This window comes from Trachemys scripta, chromosome 1 (genome assembly GCF_013100865.1).
Source record: "Trachemys scripta elegans isolate TJP31775 chromosome 1, CAS_Tse_1.0, whole genome shotgun sequence".
Lineage (NCBI taxonomy): Eukaryota > Metazoa > Chordata > Testudines > Emydidae > Trachemys > Trachemys scripta.
This window is the reverse complement of record NC_048298.1, coordinates 114,951,103-114,969,738: the sequence shown is the minus strand read 5'-3', so window position 1 is coordinate 114,969,738 and position 18,636 is coordinate 114,951,103. Positions and strand designations below refer to the sequence as shown.

The following is an 18,636-nucleotide window of genomic DNA, read 5'->3' as shown; positions in this document are numbered from 1 at the left end:
AAGGGTTGATGTTAATGGGAAATTCTACTCCCAGCCATGTACAAACAATTCTCACTTGCTTATAGGCAGCATGATCTAGAGCAGAGAACTAGGCGTCAAGAGACCTGGGTTCTATTCCTCACTCTGCCCCCACATCACTATATCTCCTTGGGGCAGTCTGCTATCACCCTGTGATTTAATTTCCTTCTCCATAAGAGCAATAAATTACTTACCTTTAAAAAGCACTTTGACATTTGACCCACTGGGAACTGCGCTGTGTCTATTTGATAGTAGGATGATTTCACAGACATTACAAAACGGGATTATGAACCAGATGGCAAAAGATATATTTAATCACCTGTAGAAAACTGAATTTGCATCTCTCTTAGATCTCAGATTAAACTAGTTTGGTGATCTAAATCTCATCTCCATGGCTATTTTTACATGACATAAAGACCATCATTTTGGCACAGAAGTCGTAGTGACAATTTACTTTAAAAAGTTGTCATTGGAACATGACTAATTTGAAGAGTTGGGGTTAAGAGTAATCATCCATTGAGATGCACAGCATTTAATGAACCACCATCATGTTGAGTTTACAGTCAATATAACCACGGAATGCACTATAAGGATAGAGCTAGCAATGTGTGTCAAAGATGGAGGATAAGTTCGTTGAGATAAACTGACTTGTGTTTGTAGGCCCTCTATTCAGTTCTAGTGTTTAGCCTTCATGGTTAGCATCAATAAAAAACAATGAATGAAACATTAACAGAATCTTATATACAGTACACAATCAGTGTCTTTGTCAATATTAGCCAACTAAGAAATCATTTGTTTGAGTGACATGATGGTTGGTTTGATCAAATCAACAGATGCCAATACCAAATAATGAGTGCTTTTAAACTAACTGTGTAAGAATTAGTTTACTTACCTTATAATTGAAAAATTTTGTAACATGAGCAAAGAGTTCAAAACTGAAGTCCATGTCAATAGATTCCCCTAAAAAATCTGCTACAATGCACTTTGCTGCATACCATCCCATCTGCCTAGCCTGGGTCCAAAGCCTCATCTAAAAAATACAAGGTTAACAGACATGCTATGTGTAATGAACATATCAGTTCACATATCATATATACTTAGTAACCTCACCCACCTAGAGATGAGGAGTGACTTGGTCTTCAGAAACAAACTATAGGTGCATTAATATCAGGTCGAATCATCACACTATTGAGATATACTGCTTAAATAAACCTCATATGTACATACATTAGATGTACAAACATAATGTGCTATTTAGCCTTTGGATTAGAATGCATATAAATTTATTCACCTGCTGCCACACCTGACTAGGTTCCCACGATGCAGTGCAGATATCCCCTGCTGCATAGATATCTGCTACTGAAGAGTGCATATGTTTATCCACTTTCAGACCGCCATCTTCACCTAGAGCAAACTAAATATTTGTATGGATCAGTGCTGAAGAAAAAAACAACCTAGCAAAAGCCATTTAATTGGAATGCTCCAGGAGATTTAAATTCATCCTGGTTAAGTGCCTATCTCATTTACATAGTATTTGTCTTAAAGCTGTCCATCATGCTGAATATGGCAGAGACATGTGGCAACTCCATTCAACCAAAACGTGCAATTTTAAAATCACATTTACGTCTCTTATCCAACAGGGCAGTTCCCTGGCTACCACTGGGCAATGCAGGCTAAGGTTATTAGTAGGGCTGTCAAGCGATTAAAAAGATTAATCACGCTGTTAAACAATAGAATACCATTTTAAATATTTTTGGATGTTTACTACATTTTCAAATATATTAATTTCAATTACAATTTGTATTACAGAATACAAAGTGTACAGTGATCACTTCATATTTATTTTTGATTAAATATTTGCACTGTAAAAAAATTAAAAAATTGTATTTTTCAATTCACCTCATACAAGTACTGTAGTGCAATCTCTTTATCATGAAAGTTGAACTTACAAATGTAGAATTATGTAAAAAAAAAAAAAAAAACCCTGCATTTGAAAATAAAAATGTAAAACTTTAGAGCCTACAAGTCCACTCAGTTCTACTTCTCGGTCAGCAAATTACTCAGACAAACAAGGTTGGTTATAATTTGAAGGAGATAATGCTGCCTGCTCCTTGTTTATAATGTCGCACTGTTGTAGCTGGCGTTGCAAGATATTTATGTACCAGATGTGCTAAGGATTCATATGTCCATTCATGCTTCAACCGCAGTTCCATAAGACATGCTTCCACGCTGCTGATGGGTTCTGCTTGGTAACGATCCAAAGCAGTGCGGACTGAGGCACGTTCACTTTCATCATCAGAGTTCGATGTCACCAGCAGTAGGCTGATTTTCTTTTTTGGTGGTTTGGGTTCTGTAGTTTCCGCATCGGAGTGTTGCTCTTTTAAGACTTCTAAAAGCATGCTCCACACCTCATCCCTCTCAGATTTTGGAAGGCACTTCAGATTCTTAAACCTTGGGTCGAGTGCTGTAGCTATTTTTAGAAATCTCACATTGGTACCTTCTTTGCGTTTTGTCAAAAGTGCTGTGGAAGTGTTCTTAAAACGAACATATCCTGGGTCATCATCCGAGACTGCTCTAACATGAAATATACGCAGAATGCGGTTAAAACAGAGCAGGAGACATACAATTCTCCGTCTCAAGGAGTACAGTCACAAATTTAATTGATGCATTATTTTTTTTAACAAGCATCATCAGCATGGAAGCATGTCCTCTGGAATGGTGGCCGAAGCATGAAGGGGCATACGAACGTTTAGCATATCTAGCATGTAAATATCTTGCAAGCCAGCTACAAAAGTGCCACATGAACGCTTGTTCTCACTTTCAGGTGACACTGTAAATAAGAAGCAGGCAGCAGTATCTCCCATCAATGTAAACAAACTTGTTTGTCTTAGCGATTGGAAGAATAAGTAGGACTGAGTGAACTTGTAGGCGCTAAAGTTTTACACTATTTTGTTTTTGAATGCAGTTATGTAACGAAAAAAATCTGCATTTGTAAGTTATAATTTCACGATAAGGAGATTGCACTTCAGTACTTGTATGAGGTGAATTGAAAGATACTATTTCTTTTGTTTATAATTTTTACAGTGTATATATTTGTAATAAAAAATAATATAACGTGAGTACTGTGCACTTCGTATTCTGTGTTGTAATTGAAATCAATATTGAAAATGTAGAAAAACATCAAAAATATTTAATACATTTCAATTGGTATTCTATTGTTAAGTGCAATTAATCGCTATTATTTTGAGTTAATCGCATGAGTTAACTGTGATTAATTGACAGCCCTAGTTATTAGCCAAATTTGTGACCTTTAACCAGACTTCTAATAGGACTACTTATAACTGTCAGGAAAAGAAACCATCACCACAAAGCAGCTTGTATAATTAAAACTGTCTTGTTAAAACAGAAAACTCATTCATTTTAATTGAAGAAAATAGGTTCCCGGAGGTACGCCACATTAAAGCAGCTTTTCCAACTATCTATGTATGTCCTGGTTAAATATCTTTGGCTGAGCTAATAAAACACTTCTCCATGTTATATTCAAGAGCTACATTTAATTTCTCAATACCACTCAATGTTATCCTTCAAACATAAAAAGACACTCAAAATGGCAAAAATAAATTAGTTAAAAAATGTGGTGTGGTTTCTTCTTTTAGAGGCTGTTTATTCTTTTCCTACCCTGTACTTTGTCAGCCTTTATTCCTGAATACAGCAATACTATTCTGCTGCAATCTCATTTATTTTATTTAGTTTATTTATAGCAGCATCCCATTTGGATATAATGGACTAAATTAATCCCTTCTGTAAATTTACCAACTAAATTAATCTGGCCCAATATCAAAAAGTGATGCTATTAGCTATGGCAGCTCCCTTTTTTACAGCTTCACCAAGATCAAACATGTTCAGCATGCTGCTTCCCACCTTTTCACACATATAAAGGAGTGCTATCACACCACCCCCACCTACAAACTACTTCCCTGGCTCCCCATTCATTTCAGAATCCAGTTCAAATTGTTGACCATGTGTTCCAGCCTTCCTCAAGCTCTTCTCTTTCTACTTCCCTGCCACCTCCTTTTGCTTGATCAGCAGCAGACATCTTGACCCTTTTCCCAAAATCACCCAGTGGCAGTTTCTCACACAGAAAGGCTCCATATTATTTAGGGATTTATAGGTCAAAATCAACACCTCAAATTCAATCTAAAACAGGCAATCAGTACAGACTACAGATGTAATGAACTCTGTTTGAATATCTGTTTAATAAGCGGCTGGGCATATTCAGTGTTAACTTAATTTTCATAGTGGTTTTAAATTGTAGTCCCACAGAGAGCACGTTAATATGTGCTGTTCATATTCACATAAAAACTATTAGAACACAGTTTAAAACTGAGATCAGTGCTGTGTTTTACAAGTGATCTGCACATATTTTTCTTTTAAAGTGAGCTAACTCCAAAATCCAGATGTAGCATTGGTAAGATGGTCATTGGTACTTTTATGATTCTAAACTTATTTTAACTTAAGATCGCCTGAAGTGGAAGTCAGCCAGATTACACTCCATTGTAACACATCAGCATACATTAATTCCTTGGTGTTACAGAAAGCATAGAACCCTAAGGGAGCATAAAATGTTGTTTTTAGTACATGGTGTAGCTTTGCAAGGGTTTTGTTTGTTTGTTTTTTGTTTTTTTTTAATTTACTGATATCCCATAGGGATGTAACAAAGGAGTACGAGTGACTTCACAAGCGAATCAACATGTAGCAGTAATTCACAATTTACATTTCATACCTTAGTGCTGAACACTAGGTAAGAAACTAAGATGTTTTTGTAATATCAGCTGTATGTTTTGCTTAGTAACCCGTGTTTTACCAACACCGTAAACTACAAAAAAACAACAACACTCTTAACATAGATATAAGTATGGGAAGCAGCATGATCTCATGGTGTCAACATGTAACTGTGAGCTAGGAATTCTCAAATTTTAATTCCAGCTTTGATATTGATTTGGTCCAATTGAAGGGGCCCATAACTCTACAGAAATTCATTTTTTAATATGTTAGGAATTTCTAGAGTACTCAATTTCATAGCATACACCTCATTTTAAATTTGTTTACAACATGCAAAATCCTTACCTTTCAACATTTTATCTTAGGAAATGTAACATAAAATAGCTACCAAAGTATATTTCCTTTTGTTTTAAAAAGAAGTCAGTAGTTATATTTAATAATGACCCTTACATTATTACCATCAAGAAATGGCTTAACATTTGGCACAACTCCAGTTGCACTGACAATGAAATCACAGCCATATATCTTCCCATTGGTTAATTCCATATATACAGGCCACAGCTCTGAAAAAGTGAAAATTCTAACCTGAGAACACAATCACTGCATGTTATTATTTTAATAAGGCATGAAATACACAAGGAATAAGTTACTTGCGAATACCCTACCTTATTATTCGAAGCAAAAATAATTCTCACAATTTGCCCACCACTTTTCTTATTTTAATCATAGGCCTAGGAGCCTAGACACCAAAGATCAAATCCTTGTTCTGCTATTAATTCCTTTTTGGATTTACTTGGCCTCAGTTTCCCCATTTGGAAAATAGGAATACTACTACTACTCACCACTGCTCCCACCTTACTGGGGTATTATGTGGATTATATTGTGTTTGTAAAGTACTATGAAGATATAAAGTCTTATATAAATGCTAAGTATTATTATTAAATCTATACATGTAATACCCAGAAAATGCTTTACTGAATTAATGCACTAACATTTTAAGATTATTACATTTTAAGAGACCAACAGGTGTAGAGGAGCACAAGTTCAGACAGAGACATCAGTTAGGGAGGATTTATTAAAGGGAATACTCTATATCCTAGTAAAAAAGGAGAGGATAGAAGTTGATAAAGTACAGGTAGGAACTGAAGAGAAACAGTCAAATGGAAAAAAATCCCTTTTAATTACATCATATGAAGGCAGACAATTTAATATTGAAAAATTTTATAAGTGCTTGTATACAAATGGTAGAGGTCTAAATACTAAGATGGGTGAACTTAAGTGCCTCATATTAAATGAGGATATTGATATAAAAGGCATCACAAAAACTTGGAGAAACAATGGTAATCAATGGGACATGGTAATACCAGGATACAAACTATATAGGAACAACAGAGTAGATCGTGCTAGTGCAGGAAGGGCACTAAATGTGAAAGAAAGCATAGAGTCAAATATAGTAAAAATCTTAAATGAATCAAACTGTACCATATAATCTCTATGGATAAAAATTCCATGCTCGAAAAATAAGAGTTTAGCACTAGGAATATACTACTGACCACCTGACTGGTATGGTGACAGTCATTGTGAAATGCTCAGGGAGATTAGAGGGGCTACGAGAACAGAAAACCCAATAACAATGGAGGATTTCAACTCTCCCCAGGTTGACTGGGAACATGTGACCTCAGGACAGGGTACAGAGATAACATTTTTAGACACCATTAATGACTGCTTCTTGGAGCAGCTAGTCCTGGAACCCACAAAGGGAGAGGCAGTACTTGACTCTGTCCTAAGTGGAGCACAGGATCTGGTCCAAAAGGTGAATATAGCTGAACCACTTGTTGTTAAAACCATAATGTAATTAAATTTAACATCCTTCTAGAGGGGAAAATACCAAAGAAATCCACCACAATAGCATTTAACTTCACAAAGGGGAACTACCCAAAACCAAGGAAGTTAATTGAATGGAAATTAGACGGAACTGTGACAAGAGCGAAAGACCTGCAAGCTGCATTGAAACGATTTTAAAATACCGGAATAGAGACTCAAAATAAATATATACCCCAAATTAAAAAAAAACAACAACAGTAAGAGGGGGAAAAAATGCTACAATGGCTAAACAACAGAGTAAAAGAGATGGTTAGAGGCAAAAGGCATCCTTTATAAATGGAAGTCAAATCCTACTGAGGAAAACAGAAAGGAGCATAAACTCTGGCAAGTCAAGTGTACAAGTATAATTAGGCCCCAAAAAAGAATTTGAAGAGCAACTTGCAAAGGACACAAAAATTAACAGCATTTTTTTAAAAGTATATCAAAAACAATCAGTGGGCTCACTAGACAATCAAGGAAGACAAGGCTATTGTGGAGAAGCTAAATTAATTCTTTGTATTGGTCTTCACTGCAGAGGATATGAGGGAGAGTCCCACATCTGAGCCATTCTTTTTAGGTGACAAATCTGAGGAACTGTCCCAAATTGAGGTTTCAACAGAGGAGATTTTGGAACAAATTGATAAATTAAACAGTAAAAAGTCAGGACTAGATGGTATTCAGCCAAGAGTTCTGAAGGAACTCAAACACGAAATTCCAGAACTACTGTCACCTATTGCTTAAATCAGCCTCTGTACCAGATAAGTGGAGGATACTTAATGGAATGCCAGACAAATTGTTTGAAACTATAGCAAAGAACAGAATTATCAGACACATAGATTAACATGATATGTTGGGGAACAGTAATATCGCTAGGGGAAAATCATGCCTCATCAATCTATTAGAATTCTTTGAGGGTGTCAAGAAACGTGGACACAGGTGATCCGGCTGATAGCTTTTGACCAAAGCCTGTTAAGCAAACTAAGCATTCATGGGATAAAAGAGAAGGTGCACTTGTGGATCAGAAACTGGTTGAAAGATAGGAAACAAAGGGTAGGAACAAATGATCAGTTTTCATATTGGAAAGTGGTAAATAGCAGGGTCCCAAAAGGATCTGTATTGAAACCTGTGCTGTTCAACATAATCATAAATGATATAGAAAACGGAGTAAACAGCGTGGTAGCAAAGTTTGCTGACAATACAAAATTACTCCAGATAATTAAGTCCAAAGCTGACTGTGAAGAGTTACGAAGCAATCTCACAAAACTGGGTGATGGACAACAAAATGGCAGATGTAATTCAATGTTGATAAGTGCAAAGTAATGCACATTGGAAAACACAATCCCAATTATACATACAAAATGATGGGGTCTAAATTAGCTGTTACCACTCAGAAAGAGATCTTGGAGTCATCATCTGAAAACATCCGCTTTATATGCCACAACAGTCAAAAAAATTAACAGAATGTTAAGAACCATTAGGAAAGGGGTAGATAGTAAGGAGCAAATATCATAATGCAACTATAAATCTATGGTACGGCCACATACTGAATACTGCATACAGTTCTGGTCACCCCATCTCAAAAAATATATATTACAATTAGAAAAGGTACAGAGAAGGGCAACAAAAATGATTAAGGGTATGAAACAGCTTCCACATAAGGATATATTAAAAAGACTGGGACTGTTCAGCTCAGAAAAGAGAAGACTAAGGAGAGATATGACAGAGGTCTATGAAATCATGAATAGTGTGGAGAAAGTGAAAAAGGAAGTGTTATTTACCCCTTTGCACAAGAACCAAGGGTCTCCCAATGAAATAAATAGGCAACAGTTTTAAAAGAAATGTAAGGAGGTACTTCTTCACACATCGGACACCCTCAATCTGTGGTACCCATTGCCAGGGGATGTTGTGAAGGCCAAAAGTATAATTGGATTAAAAAAGAATTAGGTAAATTCATGGAGCATAGGTCGATTAATGGCTATTAGCCAAAATGGTCAGGGATGCAACCCCATGCTCTGGGTGTCCCTAAACCACTGATTGCCAGAAGCTGGGACTGGATGTCAGGATGGCTCACTTAGTAATTGCTGTCTTCTGTTCATTCCCTCTGAAGCATCTAACCACTGTCAGAAGACAGGATGCTGGTCTAGATGGACCATTGGTTTGATTTAGTATGACCATTCTTACAAAATTCTAATAGGAATCGTCTACATAGGATCAAAAGTTAAAGCTGGAACCAGAAGGTGGTCTTAGTCAATTCCCCTACCACCTCAGGATTATCCCTTACATATTCTCTCAGGCATTCAAATAAGGATAATGAAGAACTTTTTTTTCTGTTTTTACTGTGATAATAGGTATGTGCCTTTATCTGACTGTCCCCATTATTAGCACAGTGCCCTGTTAATTCCAGCGGGCTTAAGTCTGGGCATAGTTATTTGCTGGTCTGGAGCCCATAGGTCAGATCCTCAGCTGGTGTAAGTTTTCATAGCTTCATTGACTTAATGGAGCTATGCTAACTTACGGAAACAGATGATCTGTCCCCATCTATTTTATTTGCTTTGAAACAAATAATACAAATAAATTGTACTTCTGCTATGTTTGCATCCTCAAGGAGGGTTTCAAATTAGTATCTGCATATTGTTTCTTCTGTGATACTTACCTTCATCTGGGTGTGCATTCTGGTTATCTGAATTATCTTTAGGAAAAGACAAAGAAGTCTTCTGCAGCTGCTTGAATTCTTGCTGAAGGTATATTTTCTTTATTTCACACAGTGTTTCAATGTGAACTTTGTGAGAAAACTAAATAAGAAAATGGATAGTTACAAGATATACAACAATTAGCAATAACAATACTATCATACATGCTAGAAAACTTTCTCCTGAATTAAATATTAGTAAGATGAAAAAGAATGTCCCAAATGTTGAAATCTGACACATTAGTTGAGTCCCTTTTGTTATAGCCCTTCAGTATCAGTACTTACCTGCTTTTTCATCACCTTCTTTGTCATGGAGTTTTAACCAAAACAATCTTAATGGCTAAAGACATGCTCAACTGACACTGAGTTGTCTAGAGAAGAGTGCAGATTTTTAAAAAATATGATAAATCTGATTTCAACTATCCTGTCTTTCAAGATTTCAATTCCACAATTTTTCAGCATTTTGATTAAATGAACTGTGACTACCTCTTATGACAACATACATAGATTTGGATTTGTTGAGTTCCTTCCTTCTCTCTTATGTTTGCATCTGCCACATTTCAACTTATTCCAGTTCTGAGCTCAATCTATGACTAACATTTGGGATCAGGCATGTTAGTCATGCAGAGATGCCATAGTTTTTCGGAATCATTTTATGATTCAATCCTTCTGCAGTTCTCATTCCTTGATATTGATTACAGTAAACCAAATGCCCACAGACTGCACCAGTAGTACCACCACTCTCCAATCTGTCAAGTCTCTGAAACTTCCTTCAATTGCTTTTGTAAGTTTAGTGCTTCCCTGCATGCTATGTTTTGATCATAATCTTCCTCATGCTCAGTACAAATTTCAACAAATCACAGCTATATTTTGTTGACAACAGTGGTATCAAAGTGGAGGAAGCGTTGCCTTATATATCAAAAGTGTATACCGGGGTCGGCAACCTATGGCATGCGTGCCAAACACGGCCCGCAAGCCGATTTTGAGTGGCATGCTGCTGCCTGCCGCAGTCCCGGCCCCCAGCCCCACTCAGTCCCCCCACCCATCGCTCTCCCCTGCGGGGGCAGGAGACAGAAGCTTGGTCCTGCGGCAGCCCCGCTTCTTCCCCCAGTGTGGTGCTTTCCTGCCCCTCCTCCTCTCCTTCCCTGCGCCGATCAGGGGGAGGGGGACGAGTGGCAGCATGCTCGCTGCTCCGTAGAGGAGGCAGAGAAGAGGTAGGGACGGGTCCTTGGGGAAGGGGGTGGAACAGGGCATATCCCATGAGCCGCTCAGGGCAGGGGGCTGGGAGCACCCCCACGAGCCGAGCACCTCAGCCCTCTGCCCTGAACCCCCCACACACACCCAGCCTTCTGCCCTGCACCTCCACACACCCCCAGCCCTCTGCCCTGACCCCTGAACTCCCCCCATACACCCCCAGCCTTCTGCCTTGATCCCTGAACCCCCCCCACACACCCAGACTTCCGCCCTGCACCCCCACACCTCCCAGCCCTTACCTCTGACCCCCCCACACACACACCCAGCCTTCTGCCCTGCACCCCCTCACACACACCCAGCCCTCTGCCCTGACCCCTGTACCCCACCCCCAGGCCTCTGCCCTGCACCCCCACACCCTCCAGCCCTCTGCTCTGACCCCTGAAACCCCCCCCAGGTTTGGGGTCCCAGCTGCCGGCCCCTTGCCAGCTGGCGTCCCGGCTGCAGGCCCCACTCAGCCCGCTGCCGGCCTAGGTGAACAGAACCCAAGGCTGGCAGCGGGCTGAGCAGGCTGGCGGCGTAAGATCAGCATTTTAAATGAAGCTTCTTAAACATTTTGAAAACCTTTTTTACTTTACATACAACAATAGTGTAGTTATATAATATAGACTTATAGAGAGAGACCTTCTAAAAAACATTAAAATGTATTACCGGCATGCAAAACCTTAAATTAAAGTGAATAAATGAAGACTCGGCACACCACTTCTGAAAGGTTGCCTACCCCTGGTGTATACCCCTGCACTGAGGTTGAGATGGAAATAGGAGACAGACGTGTTGAAAGTTTCTGGGTTAGGATAAAAGGGTTAAAAAAAAACAAGGAAGATGTCATGGTAGGGGTCTACTACAGACAACTTAACCAGGAAGAAGAGGTGGATGAGGCTTTTTATAAACAACTAACAAAATCATCCAAAGCACAGGACGTGGTGGTGATGGGGGGCTTTCAACTACCCAGACATCTGTTGGGAAAATAAGACAGCAGGGTATGGATTAACCAACAAGTTACTGGAATGTATTGGAAATAATTTTTTATTTCAGAAGATGAAGAAAGCTACTAGGGGAGAGGCTGTTTTAAATTTGATTTTGATAAATAAGGAGGAACTGGTTGAGAATTTGAAAGTGGAAGGCAGCCTGGATGAAAGTGATCATGAAAGGGTAGAGTTCATGATTCTAAGGAATGGTAGGAGGGAAAACCGCACAATAAAGATAATGGATTTCAAGAAGGCAGACGTTAGCAAACTCAGGGAGTTGGTAGGTAAGATCCCAAGGGAAGCAAGTCTAAGGGGAAAAACAGTTCAAGAGAGTTGGCAGTTTTTCAAAGAGACGTTATTAAGGGCACAAGAGCAAACTATCCCACTGCGCAGGAAAGATAGCAAGTATGGCAAGAGACCACCCTGGCTTAACCATGAGACCTTCAATAATCTAAAACTCAAAAAAGAGTCCTACAAAAAGTGGAAACTAGGTCAAATTACAAAGGATTAATATAAACAAACAACACAAGCATTTAGGGATGATTTTAGAAAGACCAAGGCACAAAACGAGATTAAACTACCTAGAGACATACATGATAACAAGAAAACATTTTACAAATTCATTAGAACAGCGGTTCTCAACCAGGGCTCCGGGGCCCCCTAGGGGGCCATGAGCAGGTTTGAGGGGGTCTGCCAAAATAAACCAGAGAGCAGGGCCAGCGTTAGACTCACTGGGGCCCAGGGCAGAAAGTCAAATCCCGAGCCCTGCTGCTCTGGACTGAAGCCAAAGCCTGAGCAACTTAGCTTCGTGGGGCCCCCTGTGGCATAAGGCCCAGGGCAACTGAACTGCTTGCTACCTCCTAACACTGGCCCTGGCTATTAATCTACTGAGAAACAGTTGCAGTGGCACAACATAGCATATTGGGTGGGAGCGCTCAGAAGGAAAAAGGTTGAGAACCCCTGCATTAGAAGCAAGAGGAAGACCAAGAACAGGAAAGGCCCTTTACTCAATGGGGCGGGGAAAACAATAACAAAAAAAAATGTGGAAATGGCAGAATTACTAAATGATTTTTTGTTTCAGTTTTCACCAAAAAGTTTAGTAGCAATTGGATGTCTAACATTGAATGCCAGTGAAAATGAGGTAGGATCAGAGACTAAATAGAGAAAGAACAAGTTAAAAATTACTTAGACAAGTTAGATGTCTTCAAGTCACCAGGGTCTGACGAAATACATCCTAGAATACTCAAGGAGCTCACTGAGGAGATATCTGAGCCATTAGCAATTATATTTGAAAAGTCATGGAAGGCGAATGAGATTCCAAAAGACTGGAAAAGGGCAAATATAGTGCCAATCTATAAAAAAGGGAATTAAGGACAACCTGGGGAATTACAGACCAGTCAGCTAAACTTCAATATCCAGAAAGATAACGGTGCAAATAATTAAGCAATCCATTTGCAAATATCTAGATGATAATAAGGTGGTAATTAACAGTCAGCATGGATTTGTCAAGAACAAATCATGTCAAAACAAGTTAATAGCTTTCTTTGACAGGGTGGTTGGGGAGAAGAATTAGTTGTGGTATATCTTGACTTTAGTAAGGCTTTTGATACTGTCTTGCATGACCTTCTCATAAACAAACTAGGGAAATACAACCTACATGGAGCTACTATAAGGTGGGTGCATAACTGATTGGAAAACCGTTCCCAGAGAGTAGTTATCAGTGGTTCATCGTCAAGGTGGAAGGGCATATCAAATGGAGTCCCAGAGGGATCAGTTCTGAGTCCTGTTCTGTTCAAGATCTTCATCAGTGATTTAGATAATGGCACAGAGAGTAAATTTATGAAGTTTGCGGATGATACCAAGCTGGAAGGGGTTGCAAGTACTTTGGAGGATAGGATTAAAATTCAAAATGATCTGGACAAACTAGAGAAATGGTCTGAAGTAAATAGGACAAAATTCAATAAAGACAAATGCAAAGTACTCCACTTAGGAAGGAACAATCAGTTGCATGCATACAGAATGGGAAATGACTGTCTAAGAAGGACTTAGAAATGACTGTGGAAAGGGATCTGGGGATCACAAGCTAAATATGAGTCAACAGTGTACACTTATTGAAAAAATAGCAAACATAATTCTGGTATGTATTAGCAGGAGTGTTGTAAGCAAGACACAAGAAGTAATTCTTCTGATCTTCTCCATACTGATTAGGTCTCAACTGGAATATCGTGACCAGTTCTGGGCACCACATTTCAGGAAAGATGTGGACAAACTGGAAAAAGTCCAGAGAAGAGCAACAAAAATGACTAAAGGTCTAGAAAACATGACCTATAAAGGAAGATTGAAAAAACTGGGTCTGTTTAGTCTGAGAAAAGACAACTGATGGGGGAGTGGGGGGCAGGGACACATGTTGTCAAGTATATAAAACGTTGTTATAAGGAGGAAGGAGAAAAATTGTTCTCATTAACCTCTGAGGATAGGACAGGAACCAATGAGCTTAAATTGCAGCAAGGGCAGTTTAGGTTGGACATTAGGAAAAACTTCCTAACTGTCAGGGTGGTTAAACACTGGAATAAATTGCCTAGGGAGGTTGTGGATCTCCATCATTCAAGATTTTTAAGAGCAGGTTAGACAAACACCTGTCAGAGATGGTCTAGATAATACTTAGTCCTGCCTTGGGTGCAGGGGACTGGACTAGAAGACCTCTTGAGGTCCCTTCCAGTCCTATGATTCTATGATTATTTTGAGAGGCACAGCAACAACTTTGATATGCCCATTCCTTTCTTTCTAACTTTTTAGAATAGTTAAAAATTTAATTCAAAATTGAAATTTGAGGTTAATATTTCTCACATAAAAATCTTTCAAATATATGTTATATTCAAATAAATACTTCAGAGTGACCAAAAAGTTCAAAAAATGAAAATCTGATAAAAACATAGAAATGCCCACTCAGTTGATTTTTGTTTGTTTTGTTTTTTTTCAAACAAAAAAGGTCCACACAACCCTACTTCCAGCGTTTTAAAAATGTATTTATACTGTTTCACTAAAAAAGGAAACATGAATATCTGTAGTGATAAGTGACTGTTGTGCACTGTACCTTTGGGTGAGTTTCATTATAGCCTCTCTCTGAGATTAAACTTTATTTGAAGCAGCTGAAGTTAGAGAGTATGCAAATAGCTTTTGTTGCTCTTTATTAAAACTACAATCAGACCCAATCCCACAGAAATGTGGAAAAAAACATTTGAGCTTGTATCTGAAGATGAAGCACAGCAGTAGATCTGACTTTCACTGATGTGAGGAGAATTGGAAGTAACTCTACTGAAGTTACTGGATTTACAAATGTAAATTTGGTGTATGAGGAGAATTAGTTCATGTGCATTCTGGTTTTATTCCTAGAAACACTGTGTGGCGCTGTACTGCCAGTGCATTCCCACACACTTAAACTAGCATCTAAACAAATATAGTTAGGATGATGTCAGCCTTACCTCTTTAGTTCCTTTAAGATGTAGGCCCTCATGCCAATCAGGGCCTAAGGCAGTGCCTAGTTTGTCGGCTGCTGCCACACTTCCATCTTCCTTCTCACTTCCTGAAGTCAAGAATGTGGAGAATATCAGACTCAACATATACACGATACGAACACCTTATACACGATTATACAATCCTCACAACTCCAAAGGATTCTGAACTAAGAGAGTAGTGTGACCTTGTGGTGGGAAGTAGGGATTACAATGTGCTGGAGTCAAAACACTCCACTACTTCTAGAACACATCATACTTCAGGATTTTATAGTATTCTTAACAACACCTTTCACCCCTTAGCCACCACTCACATGCAACCAGACATGGAATAAAAAGTAACCGCTGTGTGAAAGCACCCAGCAACAGTATAACAGATTAAAGGAGCTGTTCCAACAGACCCTTACTCACATGAATCAATGGGGCTACTCATGTGAGCAGAAAACTGCAGGCCCTCATTGTAACAAAGAAAAAATATTAATATCTAAATTAAAACAGATGGGGGAATTTTAAAAAGCATCTAGTGTAATGAGATCTTTAATGACCACAATAAACTAGAAAGCTTAGTTTTGTGTCTTATCCAAAAGAAACTGTATTGAGCAGTAGCCCATCTCCTAGCACTCTGCAGACACATTAGTTCAGTACTGACTAAGGCCTGGTCTACACTAGGCGTTTATGTCGAAGTTAGCGCCGTTACATCGAATTAACCCTGCACCCGTCCACACCGCGAAGGTATTTAGTTCGACATAGAGGTCTCTTTAATTCGACTTCTGTACTCCTCCCCGACGAGGGGAGTAGCGCTAAATTCGACATGGCCATGTCGAATTAGGCTAGGTGTGGATGGAAATCGACGTTAATAGCTCCGGGAGCTATCCCACAGTGCACCACTCTGTTGACGCTCTGGACAGCAGTAAGAGCTCGGATGTTCTGAACTGCCACACAGGAAAAGCCCCGGGAAAATTTGAATTTGAATTCCTTTTCCTGTCTGGCCAGTTTGAATCTCATTTCCTGTCTGGACATCGTGGCGAGCCAGCAGCACTGGCAACGATGCAGAGCTCTCCAGCACTGATGGCAGTGCAATCTCAGAATAGAAAGAGGGCCCCAGCATGGACTGATCGGGAAGTCTTGGATCTCATCGCTGTGTGGGGCGATGAGTCCGTGCTTTCCGAGCTGCGATCCAAAAGACGGAATGCAAAGATCTATGAGAAGATCTCTAAAGACATGGCAGAGAGAGGATACAGCCGGGATGTAACGCAGTGCCGCGTGAAATCAAGGAGCTGAGGCAAGGCTACCAGAAGACCAAAGAGGCAAACGGACGCTCCGGATCCCATCCCCAGACATCCCGTTTCTACGAGGCACTGCATTCCATCCTCGGTGCGGCCGCCACCACTACCCCACCACTGACTGTGGACTCTGAGGATGGGATAGTGTCCACGGCCGGATCCTCACACATGTTACCGGACGGGGAAGATGAGGAAGGAGATGAGGAGGACGAGGCAGTCGACAGCGCTCACAACGCTGATTTCCCCGACAGCCAGGATCTCTTCATCACCCTTACAGAGATCCCCTACCAACCCTCCCCAGCCGTTACCCCGGACACAGAATCTGGTGAAGGATCATCCAGTAAGTGTTGTAAACATCTAAACATTTATTTGTAACAGAACATGATTATTAACAATTTAAAAAATGGGTTTCTCATGATTACTTTGATTAACTTAACGGTTCAGTCATGGGCAGTGCAACTATTTGAAAAAAATCTAGCAATGTCCGGTTTGGCATGATTGTCCTGCCCAAGCCGCTCTACTGTTTAGTCCCTGCTACTGCAGCTACAGTAAGATGCGGTCTATATGTCCGGGGATGGAGTAGAAATCCTCCTGGGACATCTCAAGGAAGCTCTCCTGCAGGTAATTTGAAATCCGCTGCATTAGGTTCTTGGGGAGAGCGGCCTTACTGGGTCCTCCGTAGTAGGACACGTTGCCGCGCCACGAGACTAGCAAGTACTCCGGAATCATTGCTTGGCACAGCATGGCGGCATACGGCCCTGGTCTTTGAAGGCTTTCCCGGAGCATTCTCTGTCTGTCGCTCTCAGAGATCCTCATGAGGGTGATGTCGCTCATGATGACCTGCTTTGAATGAGGTAGGGGAATGTTAGTGTTGGGACTGCTTTACCGTTCCTTTACAGAACTGTAACCGCTGGTTTGCAGCCACGCGGTGGAGGCGGGAGAGGGTCAGCCGAAAGGGATCGTTCCCGGGGACAGCCGCGAGGGTGTGGGACAGGAGCAGACTTCCTGCTTGCCGGATTGCTGGCAGCAGGGACCGACATTGATTTCAATGTGAAATGAGGCCATTGCTAATATTAAAGTTTTAAGCTGCCACGAATCTACGGCTTACCATGTCTGCGTGCAAGAGCAATTCCGTTGTCCTGACAGGGTTCTCAAAAGTGCTCTGCAAAACCCCAGACACTGAATGCGAAGGCCGAGAATTCGACCTTGTGCTGAGTGCGCATGTGATAGGTGCTGTGCATGGTCCTGTTCACAGAGAAAGACTATGTTCTTTGTTCACAACTACATTTATCTTTCTGAGGAATTCACTCCCTTTTTCCCATTCCCACAGCCCCATCTGCGACTGTCTCACAACCTAGCCTGTCATCACACTCCCAGAGGCTAGGGAGGATTAGGCATAAGAAGAAGAGGACACGGGAGGACATGTTCTCAGAGCTTATAGCCTGCTCCCGAGCCCAGGCAGCACAGCAGACCCAGTGGCGGGAGAACTTGTCCCAAATGCACCAAGCCAACATGGATCGGGAGGAGAGGTGGCGTCAGGAAGACCAGCAGGCGACTCAAACCCTGCTTGGACTACTGAGGGAGCAAACGGACACGCTCCGGCGCCTTGTGGATGTTCTGCAGGAACGGAGGCAGGAGGACAGAGCCCCGCTGCAGTCCATCTCTAACCGCCCTCCCCCGCCACCAAGTCCCATACTCCCTTCACCCAAAGTGCACACAAGGAGAGGCGGCAGAGTCCCTGCTAACTCTCACTCCACCCCTGCAGAGAGCTCGAGCAGCAGAAGGCTCTCAGTCCCCAAAGTTTGACAAGTTCTTTCCTTCCCGCCTGACACAAGCCCCCGTCCAAGTTTCACTTCCCAGTCCCATGTGTAGTTGATAATAAAAAATATGTTTCTGTTAACTACTGTTTCCATCATGTTCTTTTGGAGGAGGGGGGGAAAGGGGGTTGGTAATTGGACAGGACAGTCACCTTTGGCAGGGTACATAGTCGGGGGCAGGCACAGCAGCAGGGCACATACATAGTGCAGTGATGCAGTGACTACTTACCCTGGTTAGTCTGGGAGGTTCTTTTCATGTTATGTGGTGGGGGGTGGGTTGCTCTGTGACTTTGTGGCAGGGGAGGGCAGTTAGAGATCTTAAGCGGCGGTCCTTAGGCAGGATCACAGAGCCACACAGCAGGGGATCTGTAACCGTCCCCCCCCTGCCACAAAGTCACATAGCCCCCCCATACACACAGTCCCTATCAGGAGGGGTGACAGGCTCCGTTGAAA

At 40.9% G+C, this 18,636-nt stretch overlaps 1 protein-coding gene across 1 annotated transcript in view; it reads right to left on the bottom strand.

The window, feature by feature from the left end:
• Positions 1-18,636, bottom strand: part of PYROXD1 (pyridine nucleotide-disulphide oxidoreductase domain 1) — a 40,099-nt gene that overhangs the window by 1,270 nt on the left and 20,193 nt on the right. The window contains exons 7-11 of the mRNA XM_034782295.1: positions 15,054-15,154; positions 9,317-9,455; positions 5,251-5,363; positions 1,310-1,432; positions 911-1,048 (exon numbers count right to left, since the gene is read on the bottom strand). Of these exons, the coding sequence (XP_034638186.1) occupies positions 911-1,048; positions 1,310-1,432; positions 5,251-5,363; positions 9,317-9,455; positions 15,054-15,154 (614 nt within the window). The remainder of the gene's footprint in view (positions 1-910; positions 1,049-1,309; positions 1,433-5,250; positions 5,364-9,316; positions 9,456-15,053; positions 15,155-18,636) is intronic.